General features: G+C 48.9%; 1 protein-coding gene across 2 annotated transcripts in view; it reads left to right on the forward strand.

Annotated features, from left to right (window-relative positions):
• Flt3 (fms related receptor tyrosine kinase 3) overlaps positions 1-14739 on the forward strand; it is an 87069-nt gene extending 72330 nt beyond the window's left edge. For both annotated transcript variants that reach the window (XM_006979627.3, XM_042267934.2), the window contains 7 exons: positions 227-306; positions 978-1105; positions 6435-6557; positions 9326-9437; positions 9821-9920; positions 12444-12549; positions 14165-14739. In XM_006979627.3, the coding sequence (XP_006979689.1) occupies positions 227-306; positions 978-1105; positions 6435-6557; positions 9326-9437; positions 9821-9920; positions 12444-12549; positions 14165-14299 (784 nt within the window). In that variant the 3' untranslated portion in view covers positions 14300-14739. The remainder of the gene's footprint in view (positions 1-226; positions 307-977; positions 1106-6434; positions 6558-9325; positions 9438-9820; positions 9921-12443; positions 12550-14164) is intronic.
• The last annotated feature ends 3592 nt before the right edge of the window (positions 14740-18331 follow it).

Genomic DNA, 18331 nt, shown 5'->3' on the forward strand with positions numbered 1-18331 from the left:
AACAGTGACTGAATGCCCTCTCTTATCCGGGTTGGGCCTGTGAATCCCAGCACACAGATGCTCTCAATGTACACAGGGTCCCACTGACAAGCCGGCAGGATGCTTTCCACTTAAAAGCCCATTTGTAACTGGAATCTGTTCCTCTGATGAGTTGTGCTTTTTTCTAATAAAATGCCTGCTCAGAGGAACAATGTCAATAATGAAGAAACAAATTTATTTTTAATAGTATGCCTGGTTCACGAGAAGTTCAGATACACCCGGCCTTGGATGTCTCAGGGTTCAACGGGAATTCACTTCATTCTGAAGGTAATCATTTCTTGTTATTGGTAGCACTTTGAAATGAATCTAAGAGTTCCACACAGCTTTTTAAAATTGCACTGTGTGTGTGTGTGTGTGTGTGTGTGTGTGTGTGTGTGTGTATGCGTGCTCTGAGATGGAGCTTCCACCTGAACACTTGGATCATCTTTATTTTTTAATTAATTAATTTGTTTTATGTATATGAGTACTCTATCTGCATGTATGACTTTATGCCAGAAGAGGGCATCAGACCCCACTATAGATGGTCGTGAGCCACCATGTGGTTGCTGGGAATTGAACTCAGGACCTCTGAAAGAGCAGCTGGTGCTCCTAACCACTGAGCCATCTCTCCAGTCCCCTTGGGGTCACCTCTGTGTAAGGATTGAAGCAGAGGCAATTCCATCCTCATGCCCAGGAACCTGGCCTTCTGGGGAGGGTTGGCAATTACTTTTGATTTCCGAAAGTCAACTAATCCCTCCTCTTTGTATAATGGACCTTTTGTGTGGGTGACGCCATGGGATTTGGTCTGTTGAGCCGAGAGCAGGAGGGCCGATCAAGCTAAAGGCCTCTTAGAAACATCTGCACACCCCCACACCGCCTGCCACCTTAGCGACGTCCCGAAGAGGCCCGAGAAGGCAGGCTAGTGTTGGGGAGAAGTGAAGAGTGGATCTGTTTTACAGATGAGATTGCATATGAAAACCAGAAGAGGCTGGAAGAAGAAGAAGATTTGAATGTGCTGACGTTTGAAGACCTTCTTTGCTTTGCGTACCAAGTGGCCAAAGGCATGGAATTCCTGGAGTTCAAGTCGGTAAGCGCCTTTTAAAGAGAGAACTAGCAGGAAGTGTAAAAAGAGAATTAGAGAGAAGGGTGTGTGTGCATGCAGCTGTGGAAAAGAGACGCTCGCGTTTGCTTCTTGTTCATTTTAACATCCCTCCCTTAAGCCGGGCAGTGGTGTCAGTGCACGCCTTTAATCCCAGCACTCGGGAGGCAGAGGCAGGTGGATCTCTGTGAGTTCAAGGTCAGCCTGGGCTACAGAGCGAGATCCAGGATAGGTTCCAAAGCTACAGAGAGAAACCCTGTCTCAAAACCACCACCACCACCACCACCACCTCCACCACCTCCACCACCTCCACCTCCTCCACCTCCTCCACCACCACCACCTCCACCACCTCCACCACCACCACCTCCACCACCACCACCTCCACCTCCACCACCTCCACCACCACCACCTCCACCACCACCACCTCCACCACCACCACCACCACCTCCACCACCTCCACCACCACCACCTCCACCACCACCACCTCCACCACCACCACCTCCACCTCCACCACCTCCACCACCACCACCACCACCACCTCCACCACCACCTCCACCACCTCCACCACCACCACCACCTCCACCACCACCACCACCACCACCTCCTCTACCACCTCCACCTCCACCACCTCCACCTCCACCTCCACCACCATCACCTCCACCACCTCCACCTCCACCACCTCCACCACCACCACCACCTCCTCTACCACCTCCACCTCCACCACCTCCACCTCCACCACCACCACCATCACCTCCACCACCACCACCACCACCACCTCCACCACCTCTCAAAAAGGAAAGAAATGTCCCTCCCTTAATGTCCGTCCTCCTGCCCCTGACACCGTCTCATCTACAATGGAGTCTCTGCAGCACAAGGGCCCCGGGCCCCTTGGCAGAGCCAAAATCCTGTGGAATGTCTAGGAAGTTCACAGCCAGTCCCTGAGAAGCCCCACTGGAAGAAGCACGGTGTCTCCATCCCCACTGACACAGGAATTCAGGATGCGCCCTGCATTAGAGTGTCTGTGTTCAGGGCATGAATGGAAGCCCAAAGGTGGCTCGTTCTGCCTCCCGGCCAGCTAACAACCTGATCGTGTGTAGCCTGGGCTAGCCTCGGCACTGCAGAACGTTTCTCTTCGAGGTGGCTAGTCCCCTGTTCACAAGAGCAGCACCTTGATCTCCCAGTGTTACCTCATGCCACTGCTTCTCCCCTGCCGGTCCCTGCCGGCGCACACGGCAAGTCATCAAAGCCATTCTCTGGGGCATCTCTTGCATCACTGGCTCCCTTGTAGCAACAGAGGGGGTTGCCCTGTCACACCAAAACCTCAGATCTCCATGTCTGCTGAAGTGAAGTGGTAATAAACAAATTAGCAGGTGGAAAAGCATACAAAGGTTTTACGTCTGTGTGTGTGTGCTACACAAAATATCGGAAGGCAAAGAAGGGCGAGGTTGTTGTATCTTACAGAGTTTCTCCATAGCGACAGAGGTGTGTATTTCAGAGGGATAGTGTTTATTAGGGTTCTCTAAGGGAACAGAACTGGTAGAGAATTACACACACACACACACACACACACACACACACACGCACGCACGCACGCACGCACGCACGCACGCACGCACGCATGCACATATATATGTGTGTATAGGGATTTATTGGAATGACTTCCAGGCAGTGGTCCTCAGAGGTCCAACAGTGGCCGTCTCCCAGTGGGAAGGACAAGAATCTGGTAGTTGTTCCGTGCAAAAGACTAGCTGTCTCAGCAGTCCCAGTCATGTACAGGAGTCCCAAGGAAGTCTCGGTGTTCTCTTCAATGTGTGCTGGATCCTGAAGAAATCGATTCTAACACCAGAGAAGGATGCCTCAGCAGCAGGACAGACAGACGAACCTGTCAGCAAGAATGAAGGCAAGCAGGGGAAAAGCAAAAGTTCCTTCTTCAAATCCTTTATGTGGGGCTGCCACCAGAGGGTGTGGCCCAGATGTTAGGCGCGTCTTCTGACCTCACATAATCCAATCAAGAAGGTCTCTCACAGACTGGACCAGCTGCCTGGGTGTTCGTTGATTCCAGATGTGGTCAAGTTGACAGCCACCACTGAGCCATCTCGGGGAGGGAAGGATTTTATGGAAATGAACAGCCTGAAGACGAAACAGTGGGCCGAAGGGGTAGCTTGCTGGTCCGGCACTTGTATAGAATGGCAGAGACCGTGAGTTCAACCCTCAGCGCTGCAAAAAATCAGAAAAGTAAATGAAATTACCAAGGACAGATGATGGTCTGGGACAAAGGCCCTCTGGGCTCTGGGTGTGGTGGTTGGTTTCCAGGCTTCTCTGTGGGGTGAACTTGATGCTCTGGCTAATGGTATTTCAATAAGAATTTAAGAGCATTTGTTTGCCACTGGCAGATCAGTCTTCAGGAGGATAATGAGCTGCAGAGAAAAGCCCCCCCTTACCACCACCACCACCCCACCCCACCCCCCACCCCCGTACCTGCTGATCCCAGATGCCTAAGTTCAGATAACCAGCATTCTGAGGCTCTGAATTTGGGAGAGATGTTCTCTGGACCCCCGCCATTCCTTTCTCTTTCAACCCCCCCCCCACTTTCTTCTTTAGATTTCTTATTCTCCACCCCTCCTTGTCCTCTGTTTCTCTCTGACTTTGGAAAGATGATCTCAACTCTATTTTCTTCCGTGAAAAAGTCACTGCCTCAGCAGGGTTTCTCCTCGGCAAGGTTTCTCACCTCACATACCTGATGAGTGCGCCTCCTTCACTGCTGTTGGGATTCTCCTTTCCTGGAGCTCCCTGCCCACTTTATTGATAGTTCACCTCCACACGGACAGTAGTGCTTTATGAAGATGTGGAGAGCGTCTGCCTTGGCCACCTGCCCCAGTTTGCTGGCTGTGAAGCTAACATAGTCCTCCCCTTCCATGATCCCACTTGAGACTTTCAGCTTGAAGGTGGTATAAGAACCATATGTTCAATGGGACCAGTACTTGGAATTTTGGATGTCTGCTTTCCCGGGCCCAGTGTATGCAGTCCATTCTTCCCTCCTGATGCTAGGCAGTGGCAGAGACTGTGGCCAGCCCTTGTGACCATGAAGGGAATCAGTAGTACCCCATGCTGCTGAGCTACAATGGCCAGTGGTACATGTTCACCTGTTCTCTGCTTTCAGTGGACCTGGGGAAGGGGCAACCCAGGAAGAGAATCTGTGTTTGTCAAGGGCACCGGCTTCCTGTCGTTTTACTCCTAGGCATGTTCTAACATGATCCTTTGAAGAAGGTCCAGTTTTTAGACCCATTGGTCTTCACTGCAGGACTTCCCCTCTGAGTTCTGCCCAGCATTGTGTCCTTCCTGCTCCTTGACTCCATCACACAGATGCTGACACTGTGTTGGAGCAGAGATGCAGTGAGGAGGTGACTTCTGCTCCCATGGATTTTGTGTTGATAGAGGAGAGACAAGCAGACGTACAAATCAGATCAGTGTCCTGTGGTAAATTTTGTCACTGAACTAATGTGGAACATGAATGACAGGTCTGGCCAGTGAGGGACCGGGAAGAAAAGGCTTCAGGTGAGAGTTCATGCAGCAGCCGGGGCAAGCTTTGAACAAAGAAAAGCAGCAGGGCACATGGGATGTTTAGGGAGTGGGGTCTGGAGGGAGCCATTTGGATCAAGGCAGTCACTTAGATCTGCAGAAGGTCATTGTGGGGACAGCCCAGGGAAGGAGATGGCCCACAAGCCTAGCTGAAGTACAGGAGTCTTTGGTGATAACTGAAACTTGAGTGGTGGCAGTTGCATCCCTGGGTTCAGTGGAAGTGCCTCGATGGAGGACATGGAGGCCTGGAAGAGAGTGGGCTGAGGAGCTGTGGTGGAGGAAGAATGAGGAGCGGGAGAGGGAGCGGGAAAGCTTCAGATGAACTCAGGGGGAAGGACAGCAGGAAGTCCAGGCAGGGCAGGCACCTTGCCGGCCATCAGGGCCTTTCCCAGAGCAGCTATGGACAAGACGGACAGGGCAGGTAGCCGGGAGGGCATGTCGGGAAAGGGGCAGACTGCAAGGGGCTGCCGCACGAAACAAACAAACAAACAAACAAATCGGTCTTGGAGAAGGGGAGCAGGAGGGGTAGCGGCACAGGCATTTTCATTTGTGTGATTTTTGTCCTTTCAAAGGTTGAAGGGTGCACACTGGGCCCCTGTGGGTGCCATGCTCTCTCCAGCATCTTCTTTCAGAGAGTTCAGTCCCCTTCAGGGACTTGTAGTTCTATTTTCAAAACCTACCTGCAACTTGCCCCACCGCCCCACCCTGCCCCTGCCCCAGGGTGTGTGTGTGTGTGTGTGTGTGTGTGTGTGTGTGTGTGTGTGTGTGTGTGTGTGTATGAGAGAGAGAGAGAGAGAGAGAGAGACAGAGAGAGAGAGAGAGAGAGAGAGAGAGAGAGAGAGACAGAGAGAGTAGTGTCCATGGAGGCCAGAGAAGGCATCAGACTCCCTGGAGTTGGCGTTACTGGTGGCTGTGAGCTGTCTGATGTGGGTGCTGGGGACTGAACTCAGGTCCTCTGCAGGAGCAGTACATGCTCTTAACCTCTGAGCCCTCTCTCTAGTCCTCCCCCTTTAAAAAATAATTTTTGTTAGTGTGGTGTGTGTGTGTGTGTGTGTGTGTGTGTGTGTGTGTGTGTGTGTGTGTGAACGTGAGTGCATGCATGCCATGGTGTGTGATAGAAGTCAGAGGACAACTTCAGGAGCTGATTCTCTCCCTTCACTGTGGGATCCAGGGATCTAACTCAGGTCATCAGGTTTATACGGCAAATGCTTTTTCCCACTGAGCCATCGTCTCTTCGGCCCCCAAAACTAATTTCTTCTGAGTACTTTATATGATATTAGTGTGTTCATTTATTTATTTAGAGACAAGATCTTTCTATGTAGCCCAGGCTGGCCTCAAACTTGGAAATCCTCCTGCCTCAGCCTCCCAAGTGCTAGCATTGCACCATGATGCCTGTCATGGTGCAATGCTAGCAGTTTTTTTCTTAAAGCCATTTCTTTATCCAGAAGAGACTCAGTTCTTCACACTCACGCACAGGAAGACAGCTGCTAGAAGTTTCCTGGGGGCTCACTGAAGGCATCTTTTGGTACTGCTTTTGCTAATGGCTCCAAGGATGCCCTGCTGAGACTCAAAGGCCTGAGGCTGAGGTAACTGAGGAATCGGCCGCTGTGTTCTTGGGGTGTGTGCCCGTCACCGCCCACCCACTCCTCAATAGCTGGTGTGAACCTGAAACTTGAAGAGACCTCACTCTCTGAAAGTGTCAGTCCCAGCCATGGTCACTCTGGCTTCTTTCTTCTAGTGTGTCCACAGAGACCTGGCGGCCAGGAACGTGCTGGTCACCCACGGGAAGGTGGTGAAGATCTGTGACTTTGGACTGGCCCGAGACATCCTGAGCGACTCCAGCTACGTCGTCAGGGGCAATGTGAGCCGTTTGCTTTTTGGGATTCGTACAGGAAACATCTGCACTGGCTGCAATGAGCTTTTGATTTATGGTAACACAGAAAGGAGCCTCCCAGCACTTTACCGCTTTAGGCTGCAAAGGCTGTTCTGCGCTTCATGAAAGTTGAGCAACAGAGCCACACGTCTCTTCCTGGGCTGGCTGCTCAGAATAGATCCATTATGGCTTGGCTTGTGGTCTTCATGTTAAAAAAAAAAAACAACAACCAAAAAACGCCCTTACCAGGACCTGTTTCTGTTTCCTTAGCTATAAAGTGGCTGTTGAGTTATGTTTCCGATCGTGAGAGAAGCTAACATGTACAACAGGCTTTTTTTCCCCTAGAGCAGGAACACGCAGATATTAACTATAAAATGTAAAGGCACTGTAGTTAGCTATTAATATAATAATTAATAATAGTTATAATAGGAAGGAAGGAAGGTACATAGATGATAGGCAGGTAATAGGTAGATAGATGATAGAAGATAGATAAACAGATAGATAGATGATTGATAGATACATAGACAGAGAGATGATAAATACATAGATAGATAGATAGATAGATAGATAGATAGATAGATAGATAGATAGATAGATGATAGACAGATAGACAGATATGGCTCGGCAGGTAAAAGCACTTGTCACCAAGCCTGAGGACCTGAGTTCTATCCACCAGACCCACATGGTGCAAAAAACCAGAATCCTACAAGTTGATCTCTAACCTTCACCTGTGTGCTATGGCATGTACCCTCCCCCAATGCCAACACACATGCTCTTGAATAAATTAAAACATAATTTAAAACTTTTTTTTTCCGAGACAGATTCTCTGTGTATTCCTGGCTGTCCTGGAACTTGCTCTATAAGCCAGGCTGGCCTGGAACTCAGAGATCCACCTGTCTCTGCCTCCCAGGTGCTGGGATTAAAGGCATGGGCCACCACTGTCTGGCATAAAGTTTTTAAAAAATGATTTATTTAAATTCATTTTATATGCATGGGTGTGAAGGTGTCAGATTCCCTGGAACTGGAGTTACAGACAGTTGTGAGCAGCCATGTGGGTGCTGGGGACTGAACCCAGGTCCTCTGGAAGAGCAGCCAGTGTTCTTAACTGCTGAGCCATCTCTCCAGCCCTTCATTCATTCTTTCTTTCTTTAAAAATTTTATGCCATGGGGTTCAATTCCCAGCACTCACATGGTGGCTCACAACCATCTACAGTGGGATCTGATGCTCTCTTCTGGCATAAAGATGTACATGCAGATAGAGCTCTCATACATAAAATAATAAACAAATGTCTTTTTAAAGACTAGAATGAATGAAAAGAACAGTCAGGGGATGAGGTGTCTCTCGGGCAAAGCACTCTTGCCTGGCCTGTGTGAGGCTTTGGTTCAAGCCTCAGGATGAGGAAGGCATTACACCTGGGTTAAGGCCCTCAGCTGCTTCTTCGTTGGCTCATTTGGGGCTGGGGGTGTCTCTCGGTGTTGCCAGCCTTGTTTGTGAAATAACAGCAGCCAAGGCTGCTCCAGCGTCTCCTCTGTGCTCAGCACTCTCTCGGGCATTTTACAAACTCACTTGGTTCTGAAAGTAGCTGCTCTGTGAAGAGGAAATTGAGGCAGAGGGGAGCAGCTTGGCTGTGGTTGCTGAGGGCGTGGCTGTGTCACGTAGACCATGAAGCCTGTCACTCGCTGTGGCCGCATACCTCCTAGAAGATTCTGAATTTGCTTCCCAGGTCCCCGGAAATCAGTACAACCAATGCCAAAGCCCTTTACTAAGGGTAAATGCCCCCAAATGTGAAAACTCACTAAATCTCATCTCAGATGGCTGAAAACGGTTCCCAGTGGTTATAGCTGCAGTTATAACAAGCGGACTGCTCCGTGTGGTTATGCTGAATCTCCGCCAGTGGATTCTCATGTGGGAAGGTGAATTCCATTCAGAGCCTTCTATGAATGAGGCAGGTGACCCAGGTGGCCACTTGACTCATTCCGTGACTCCATTTGCATAGGATTGAAAAGAGGGTTTCTTTCTGGGAGTCTGCTTTTGCCTGGCTGATTACACATGCACCATAAAGATTCCCAAGGCCAAATCAGAAGAAAGCCCTGTGCCTCAGGAATTAGTCACTGTGTCTGGATTCAAATCAAAGGCTGCACAGACTAAGGCAAGCCCCCATCCCACCCCCTTTCAGGCTGCTGGAAGCCACAGAGGACAGCCTAATGTTATTTCTAGATGTGACGACTTACACACATCCTCACCACATCCTCAAGGATGACACGTCCACTCAGTTCTGAGAAACGCTCTGGTAAAGGATTCTGCTCTTTGGCGTGAACTTGCTTGTCTCCCAGCAAAGGATGAGCTCCACCTTAATGGAAAGTCATTACTGTTACACTGGCCAATTCCAAGCACGAGCCTGTGTCCAAGATGACTTTTAGACATGTGCATTTTGATAAGAAGTGGTGGCAGGTCAAGTATTTACATTACAATTCGTAACAGTAGCAAAATGACACTTATGAAGTAGCAACCAAAGAATTTTGTGGTTGTGGGGTCAGCACACCATGAGGAGCTGTACTAAAGAGTTGCAGCGTTAGGAAGGTTGAGAAGCACTAGAACTTCAGTTCCAGGGGACCTGGCACCCCCTTCTGGCCTCCTCTGGTACTGCATGCACACGGTGCCCTTACATCTATGCAGACACATAAAGTTAAAAACACTTAAAAATCCCTGAGTCTGCCCGTGGGAACTTCACCGTCCTCTCTTGTATTTGACGCAGGCACGGCTACCTGTGAAGTGGATGGCACCTGAGAGCTTATTCGAAGGCATCTACACAATCAAGAGTGACGTCTGGTCCTTCGGAATCCTTCTCTGGGAGATCTTCTCACTGGGTATGTGTGCACTTGGCAGGTCTCCCCGGGCTCCAGGTTTGTCTCCCGCTCCTGCTGCGCCCCTCCGACCCCTCCTGCCTTCCAAGTCAGCGGGTGGGTGAAACACCACGCAGCCAATCCCGTGGCTTCTGGTCTCCCGTCTGTTGCCACTGTTGGTTGGCTGCTGACATCCAGAGATCTGCCTTAACTACGGATGAGGCTGACTCGGAGGCCTTGGGACTTCCGGGTCCACATGCAGCCCCCCCACCTCCCGTCCAGGGTGGGTCGGCCACTGGGGAGTCCTCTTTGCCTGTTTGCTAACAGAGTGTATAAACAACAAGAACCACAAAAATGAACGGAAAACCAGTGTTTGTTCGGCCTCACTGAGCTCGTGTATTTCTCAGGTGTGAACCCTTACCCTGGCATTCCTGTGGATGCTAACTTCTACAAACTGATTCAGAGTGGATTTAAAATGGACCAGCCATTCTACGCTACGGAAGAGATGTGAGTACAGTAAGATTGAGGCTTAGTAGCAGATGTTATTGTGTGCTGTAAACCTTCCAAATGAATGACAAAACAAAAAACAAAAACAAACAAACAAAAAAACATCTTTTGCCGGGAGGTGGTGGCGCACGCCTTTAATCCCAGCACTCGGGAGGCAGAGGCAGACGGATCTCTGTGAGTTCAAGGCCAGCCTGAGCTACCAAGTGAGTTCCAGGAAAAGGTGCAAAGCTACACAGAGAAACCCTGTCTTGAAAAATGAAACAAACAAACAAACAAACAAACAAACAAAAAACCAAACCATCTTTTTTTTTTAAAGATTTATTTATTTACTTTATATATAGCATGTATGACCAGAAGAGGGCACCAGATCTCATTACAGATGGTTATGAGCCACCATGTGGTTGCTGGGAATTGAACTCAGGACCTCTGGAAGAGCAGTCAGTACTCTTAACCTCTGAGCCATCTCTCCAGCCCCCAAAAAACATCTTAATTGCTCTTTTGGTTTGTTTTTTTTGAGATGGTCTCTCTGTGTACACTGGCTGTCCTGAAACTCACTCTGTAAAACAGGCTGGCTTTGAACTCAGAGATCTGCCTGCCTCTGCCTCTCAAGTGTTGGGATTAAAGTCACCCACCACCACACCCAACTGAAAATCACTTTCCTATTACATTGCTTAGGTCTCTTTTTGTTTTTTTAAGACTTAATTATCATTTTGGGTGTTTTGTCTGCATGTACATCTACACATCAGAAGAGGGCATTGGATCCCATGGGACTACAGTTATAGATGTTGTGAGTCATGTGGGTGATGGGAGCTGAACTCAGGACCTCTGGAAGAGCAGTCAGTGCTCTTAACCACTAAGCTATCTCTCCAGCCCTTGATTGCTAAAAGCAGAGAAAGCTTGGTAGAGTGGCACATGCCTTTAATCCCAGTGTAGACAGACTTCTCTTTTTGAACCACCAGCTCATAAAAAAAAAATGACATTGAGACTTATTACTAATTATAAAAGCTCGGCCTTAGCTTAGGCTTGCTCTTAACTAGTTCTTAGAACTCAAATTAGCCCATATTTTTAATCTGTGTTCTTTTATGTGGCTTGATTCCCTTTACTCTGCACTCCCATCCTGTTTCCTCTCTGCCCGGCGACTCCCCCGTCTTCTTCCCAGAGCTCTCTCTGTGTGGAAATCCGTGCTATACCTCTTGCCTGGCTATTGGCCATTCGGCTCTTTACTAAACCAGTCACAGTGACACATCTTCATACAGTATAAAGGAATATTCCACAACACTTCCCACTTTTTGTATAAATAAAAAAAGAAAGGTTTTAACTCTAACACAAACTGTAAATAATAAGAACGATTATCAGGTAAGAATTACGTTTACAATGTGCAGTCCATTTGCATTTGAGAAATTTAGAGAAAATCCTCCCTTATCTACCCTATCTTAGTCCAAAGTTTTATACCTAAACCATTTTTGTCATAACTTGTATTACCTTCCTAAAAATACCTTTTTAGACCTTAAAACATCTTTTTAGATAAATAACTTAATTTTTATGTTTCTCAACCTTGTAAACTTTGCGTCTCTTATGTAAGTTTTTTTTTTTCTTTTCTGAATTTGGTAACAAGGAAAACTGTAAAATTATTACTATCTGGTCTTCAATCCCCATCAGGGACCCAAGAAGGATAAAATATTACTTGAGTAAACAGGAAGTGCAGAGAAAGCAATTTACAAACCTTTAGAAATGAGAGAGACATCTGGCTGACTGGACAGTCATCCCCAGCTTCCTCAGCAATGATGTATAAAGGAATATTCCACAACATCCCAACACTTAGGAGGCAGAGGCAGGCGAATCTCTGAGCTGAAGCCAGCCTGGTCTACATATGAATGCCAGGCCAACGAGACTACATAGTGAGACCATCTCAAAACAAACAAACAAACAAAAACCCCATAGAGATGGGCTGGGCGTGGTGGCGCACACCTTTAATCCCAGCACACAGGAGGCAGAGGCAGGCGGATCTCCGTGGTTTGAGGATAGCCTGGTCTACATAGTGAGTTTAAGGACAGCCAGAGTTGCATAGTGAGAACCTGTCTTGAAAAGAACCAATCAATAAAAAGTTTAAGAGAGGGAGAGAGGAGGAGGAAGCAGAAATGGCAAGGGGACACTTGCCTGTAATCGGGTACTCCAGAGATGAGGCGTGAGGCGGTGGGCCAGCCTGTCCTAATGGCAAGGCTATAAATAAATACATAAATAAATGAGACAAGCGGAGAAGAGCTCTGTCTTTTGCATCAGGCAACTTTGCTGTCCTAAGAGGCAGCACTCGGGGGCCCATTCCTTTGCCTGCGGCATCTGAGGGTCTGACTCCACCTCACGCATCGTCCAGTGCTGATGTAGTACGGATTCTGATCCGTGCTTTCCACAGAGCCAGTGCACCAGCTGCCCTGAGCTGCGGACGGACGCTGCCCCGGGTGCGGACTGCGGACGGCAGTCCATCTGCGTCCTCCTCAACCTGACCTCTGTTGTCTTATCTCCCAGGTACTTTGTGATGCAATCCTGCTGGGCGTTTGACTCGAGAAAGCGGCCCTCCTTCCCTAACCTGACTTCGTTTTTAGGATGTCAGCTGGCAGAAGCCGAGGAAGCGGTATGTAGGGATGGGGGGGTTGACGGCAGCCATCCCCCAGAAGGAGACATGTGAGTGACTGCGTGTGCGCATGCGCCATGTCCTCAGATCCGGCTGTGGAAGACAGTCTTCCTCACCTCAGTTTGTCTAGATTACTTTTTCACTGTTGTGTGTGGCAAGACCGACTTCTTTTTTTTGGGGGGGGGGGGGTCAAGACAGGGTTTCTCTGTGTAGCCCTGGCTGTCCTGGAACTCACTCTGTAGACCAGGCTGGCCTTGAACTCACAGAGATTCTCCTGCCTCTGCCTCCCGAGTGCTGGGATTAAAGGTGTGCGCCACCACAGTCTGGCTAAGACTTACTTCTTAATGTGGTTTGGGGGGGACTTTCTGTGATCTCATCCAACTGGTTAATAAGTTGAAAGCTCTTAAGGAGCCGGGCGGTGGTGGCGCACGCCGGTGATAGCAGCACTCAGGAGGCAGAGGCAGGCGCGTCTCTGTGAGTTCGAGGCCAGCTGAGGCTGCACAGAGAAACCCTGTCTCGAGGGTGTGGGGGCCCCTAAGGGTCCAGTGCAAAGGTCTAGACAGCTTAATGAAGCTTAACTCCTCCAGAAGCCACTGGCCTTTTCTAACTCAACGTGAGGCATGAGCGTGGACTCCTCCCAGCTGGGTCACGGTGGGTATGGGGGCTGGGAAGGGCTCTGGCTGGATGCTGTGAGGAACCATCCCAGCTCTGCTGTCTGTTCCTCATTGGTGATGGTGAGTCTCTTCTTTGGCCTCTGGTGTTCCCATCTGTAAAATGGGTTACAAAGCTAGCTGATCCTCCGGCAAGAGGATCTTGCGATTACCTCACTAACCATTGAGCCAAGGATGGAGCCTTGGACTCTCAAGCCCAGGTTCAGATCATGCCTCCACCACTTAGAGCTCAATAGTAGTGTTCAATGCCTTAATGATGACATCTTGTGGGGTCAGGATTGTAGCTCTATAATGGACAATTCATCTGCCCTCTTCCTACTTTTCATTAAAATGAGTGGCTGTTATTTAAGAAAAAAACAAAACCTGTGGAAGGGGCTGGAGAGGTGGTTCAGTGGTTAAGAGCACTCGTGGTTCTGGAAGAGGACCAGAGTTCACTCCCCAGTACCTACACGGTGGCCCACAAGCTCCTGTAACTCCACTTCCAGGGGCTCCAGCGCCCTCTTCTGGCCTCTGCAGGAACTGTGCTCATGTGGTGCATAGACTGCCGAGCAGGCACATGATCATATGCATAAATAAACGTAAATAAAACCTTTTTGAAAAGCTGAGGAAACTACGCAAATTCATAATTTAATTTTCTTAAGATTTATTTTTTCATTTATGTGCATTAGTGTGTATGGGGACCCTCGGAAAATAGAAGAGGGTGTTGAATCCCCTGGAGCTCAAGTTACAGACGGTTGTGAGCCACCATGTGGGTGCTGGGAACCAAACTCAGGTCCTCTGCAAGAGCAGCCGGTGCTCTTAACCACGGAGCCGTCTCTCCAGCCCCTAAATCCACATTTTAAAATGGTCTGTATAAAAGTAAGGCTTATTTAAGTACTTTGCCTTTTAGGCACACAGGTGAGTCCTTTCAGATGGTCACCCTTACTGCCTCTCCCCTTTTCCAGATGTATCAGAACATGGGGGACAACGTTCCAGAACATTCTTCCGTCTACCAAAACAGGCGGTCTGTCAGCAGAGAGGCAGGCTCAGAGCCGCCATCGCCACAGGCCCAGGCGAAGATTCATAGAGAAAGGAGTTAGTGAGGAGGCCTCCATGCCCGCCCCCTACACAGGCTGTAGATCAGAGCCGAGACTAGCCTCACCTCAGAGGAAGCGCCCTACCGGCTGCTGCTTCGCTGGACTTTCCTCTAGATGCTCTCTGCCATTACTCTTGTCTCCAAAGTGACTTCTAGAAAATCAACTCACCCCCCGCACAGGCGGCAAAAGCCAATAATGAGATTTATTGGCAAGCCTGCCTACATCGGGAGGCCTTCCCAGGCTGGCTTGAAGGGGAAACCATGTACCTGAAATATAGTATATTCTTGTAAATACATAACACAAGACAAAACAAAATAAAAAACCATTTTTGCTAAGGAGAAGCTAAATATGATTTTTAAAAATCTATGTTTTAAAATAATATGTAACTTTTTCATCTGTTTAGTGATATATTTTATGGATGGAAATAAACTTTCTACTATAGACATGTTGGTCTTGGATCCTTTACTCAGACTATTCAGGGAAGCCCGGATCTCATGGCCTTGTGCGTGTGTTTTCATGTTTTTCTCTTTTTTTTAAGAGCTTTTCTCTCTCTCTCTTTTTTTTTTTAAGATTTATTTTATTTATTATGTATCCAGTGTTCTGTCTGCCTGTGTCCCTGCAGGCCAGAAGAGGGCGCCAGATCTCATTACAGGTGGTTGTGAGCCACCGTGCGGTTGCCGGGAATTGAACTCAGGACTGAGCCAGCCATCTGAGCCATCTCTCCAGCCCCATGCTTTTCTCTTGAGCAGATGCATTTTGGGAGAGGCTTCCTCGTAGTTCGTCTTTGCACTAATTATGTAGCTCAGGCTGGCCTCAAACTTGAGATCCTTCTGCCTCTGCCTGCATCTTCATGTCTGGCAGAAGGTTGACCCTTTCGTGAGAATATTAAAAGTGTCCTGAGTCTATCAGGCTGAGGACAACCGACGTCGTATCCACTCCGTTCGCTAACTCTCTTCCCTACACATTTGCTATTGATCTTTTGAAACCTCCCATCCACGGGTTTATAAATTTGGCTGGCTTTGTCCCCTGTCATTGCTGGATGCCACTAGGTTCTGTCTTTCAGATCTTTGTTTTGTCCGAAGACAGGATCCTGTGTGTGCCAGGCTGGCCTCATATTTACTGCGTCGCCAAGGAAGACCTTGAACTTCTGGTCGTCCTGTCTCTACCTCCCGATAGCTGGGACTCCAGGCTGTGCCACCAAGCCTGGCTTCACCTGATTCTTCCCGAGGCCTCTTTTCTGTCTAATGCAGTTCTCAACCTTCCTAACGCTGCGACCCTTCAATGTTGTGGTGACCCCCAGCCATGAAATTCTTTAATTGCTACTTCATAACTGTAATTTTGCTGTTATGAATTGTTATGTAAATACCTGATATGGAAGATAATCTGATGTGTGACCCCCGTGGGGGTTGTGACCCGCAGGTTGAGAGCCACTGATCTGATGCCTCTGCGCTGCCTCAAGACCCATCTCCCTCGGTACTTACCCACTTCCTTGAGTGTGCCACGGTTCCGGTTCTCTCCGATGGTCCGGCTTCCCCCCCCCTTCCTCTGCTTTACCACTCAACACACTAGCTGCATAATGTTTTCTCTCCAGCCTAAGCCACCTCTGTGGCCCGGGATGTGTCTGGGCTTTTCTGGCCGCCTCTTCTGCCTCAGCCTCCATCTCCACGCCCACTGAGGATAGCTGCCTCCATGGCAACCTGTGAGAGCTTCCTATCTGTATCATCAGGCTGTCTCTGCACATACAGCTTTCTTCTCTGGTGCCGTAATTAGCTTCTGTGACGAATGTCCTCTTCTAAGTTGGAGTTTAAGCAGTTTGGAGATTTAGGAAAATTCATACACTCAGTTCCAATTTGTGTAGTCAGGAAGTACTAGGTATAGACATTTGATTACTTTTTAGCCTACTGATGGAAAAGCATAAGCTATGTTTGCTGAGAAACATTCCACTAGTGCTGTTTCTACTTAGACTAGTAAGTGCCACGCTCCTCTAGCATGTGACAAGTGTTGGACGCCTCTCTAGCTGAAGTCCTGTTCTGGTGTCAAGGGGATTTCTCCCACCTTGTTAATGTATTCCTCTCACACACAGGTGGGAGGGGGGTGTGGGGCGGGGAGACTTTGTATTAGTGACCTTTCTGTTGTTGTGATAAAGCAGCTTATGGAAGAAAGAATTGGGGATAAGAGTCTGTCACAGCAGAGAGGCATAGCATGCAGCAGACAGGGCATGCAGCAGGCAGGGCAGGCAGCAGACATGGTGTGCAGCAGACAGGGCATGCAGCAGGCAGGGCATGCAGCAGGCAGGGCATGCAGCAGGCAGGGCGGGCAGCAGGCAGGGCGGGCAGCAGGCAGGGCATGCAGCAGGCAGGGCATGCAGCAGGCAGGGCATGCAGCAGGCAGGGCATGCAGCAGGCAGGGCATGCAGCAGGCATGGCCGCTGGATCAGGAAGCTGAGCGCTCACATCCTCAACCACAGTGCAGAGCAGGAGAGAAATGGAAGTAGGAAGAGGCCATGAACTCTCCAAACCGCATCCTCCGCCAGGTGCGGTGGCGCACACCTTCAATCCCGGCACTTGGGAGGCAGAGGCAGGAAGATCCCTATGAATTCAAGTCTAGCCTGGTCTACGTAATGAGTTCCAGGCCAGCCCAGGATAATATTGACATCCTGTCTCAAACAAACAAACAGACAAAAGCCCACCCCAGAGACGTGCTTCTCCGGCAAGGCCACGTCTCAAAGGTTCTAAAACATACACCCCAAGAGCACCATCAACTGGGTGTTCGAACACAGGGGCCAAGGGCACAGTTCTCATCCAAACCACCACACACTCTCTGCTTTTACGTAGCTGCAATCAACCATGCTAGCCAGGCTGTCAAATGTGCTTTTTGTCCTTGATAACGTGTGGAAAAGTCCCCGAGTCTGCGTATTTGTGAGACGCTTGTCATGACTGAGAAGTCTGTGATCGCTTTCCTTCACCCTTCATGGCCCTCTGAAGTGAGCTCTGATGATCACTCCGTTTTCCTCAGAGGAAACAGAAGCAGTGGGATTTGTAGTCTCCAAGGCCTGCTGTCTCCTCCTCAGATTGCACATGGACTCCAGCATTGCTAGTGATCTACTTACTTGTCTTTCTTTGTGGGTGGAAAAAAGCCCAGAACATAATATCTACTGTCTTAGCCCTTTCTGAAGACAGTGCTCAGCTGCCGAGTGGTTAAGAGCACTGGTTGCTCTAACAGAAGACCCGTGTTCAGTCCTCAGCACTGACATGGTGGCTCAGAGCCATCCACAACTCCAGTTCCAGGGGGTCCAATGCCCCTTCTGTAGTTCGACTTTCTTTTGGGACCGTCAGCTCGCAAATAACAACACAGAGACCTCTTAGTAACCAGGAAAGCTTAGGCTTGTCTCACTAGCTCTTTTTTTGTTTGTTTGTTTTCGTTTTTCGAGACAGGGTTTCTCTGTGTAGCTTTGGAGCCTGTCCTAGATCTCAATCTGTAGACCAGGCTGGCCTCGAACTCACAGAGATCCGCCTGCCTCTGCCTCCCGAGTGCTGGGATTAAAGGTGTGCGCCACCACCACCTGGCCCTCACTACCTCTTATAACTTAAATTAACCTGCTTTTATTAATCTACATTCTGCCAAGTGGCTCAGTTACCTCTACTCTGTACCATATGTCCGACCTTTTCAGTGTTTCCCTGGTGTCTTGCTGGCATAATATACGTGCCTAGATCCCCCTCCTCTTCCTCTCTCTCCCGGGAAGTCCAGCCTATCTTCTCCTGCATAGCTATTGGCCATCCAGCTCTTTATCAAACCAATCAGAAGGTACCTTGGCAAAAGACATAATATAAACAAAATAAAATGATATAAGTAAATAAGCCTAAAAAAGATTCTTCATTTAAAAAAATAAAATTAAAAACCTGAGTTCAGCTAGGCAGTGGTGGCGCACACCTTTAATCCCAGCACTCAGGAGGCAGGGGCAGGAGGATCTCTGAGTTTGAGGCCAGCCTGGTCTACAAAATGAGTTCTAGGACAGCCAGGACTATGTAGAGAGAT

This window comes from Peromyscus maniculatus, chromosome 23 (genome assembly GCF_049852395.1).
Source record: "Peromyscus maniculatus bairdii isolate BWxNUB_F1_BW_parent chromosome 23, HU_Pman_BW_mat_3.1, whole genome shotgun sequence".
In the NCBI taxonomy this organism is placed as follows: Eukaryota; Metazoa; Chordata; class Mammalia; order Rodentia; family Cricetidae; genus Peromyscus; species Peromyscus maniculatus.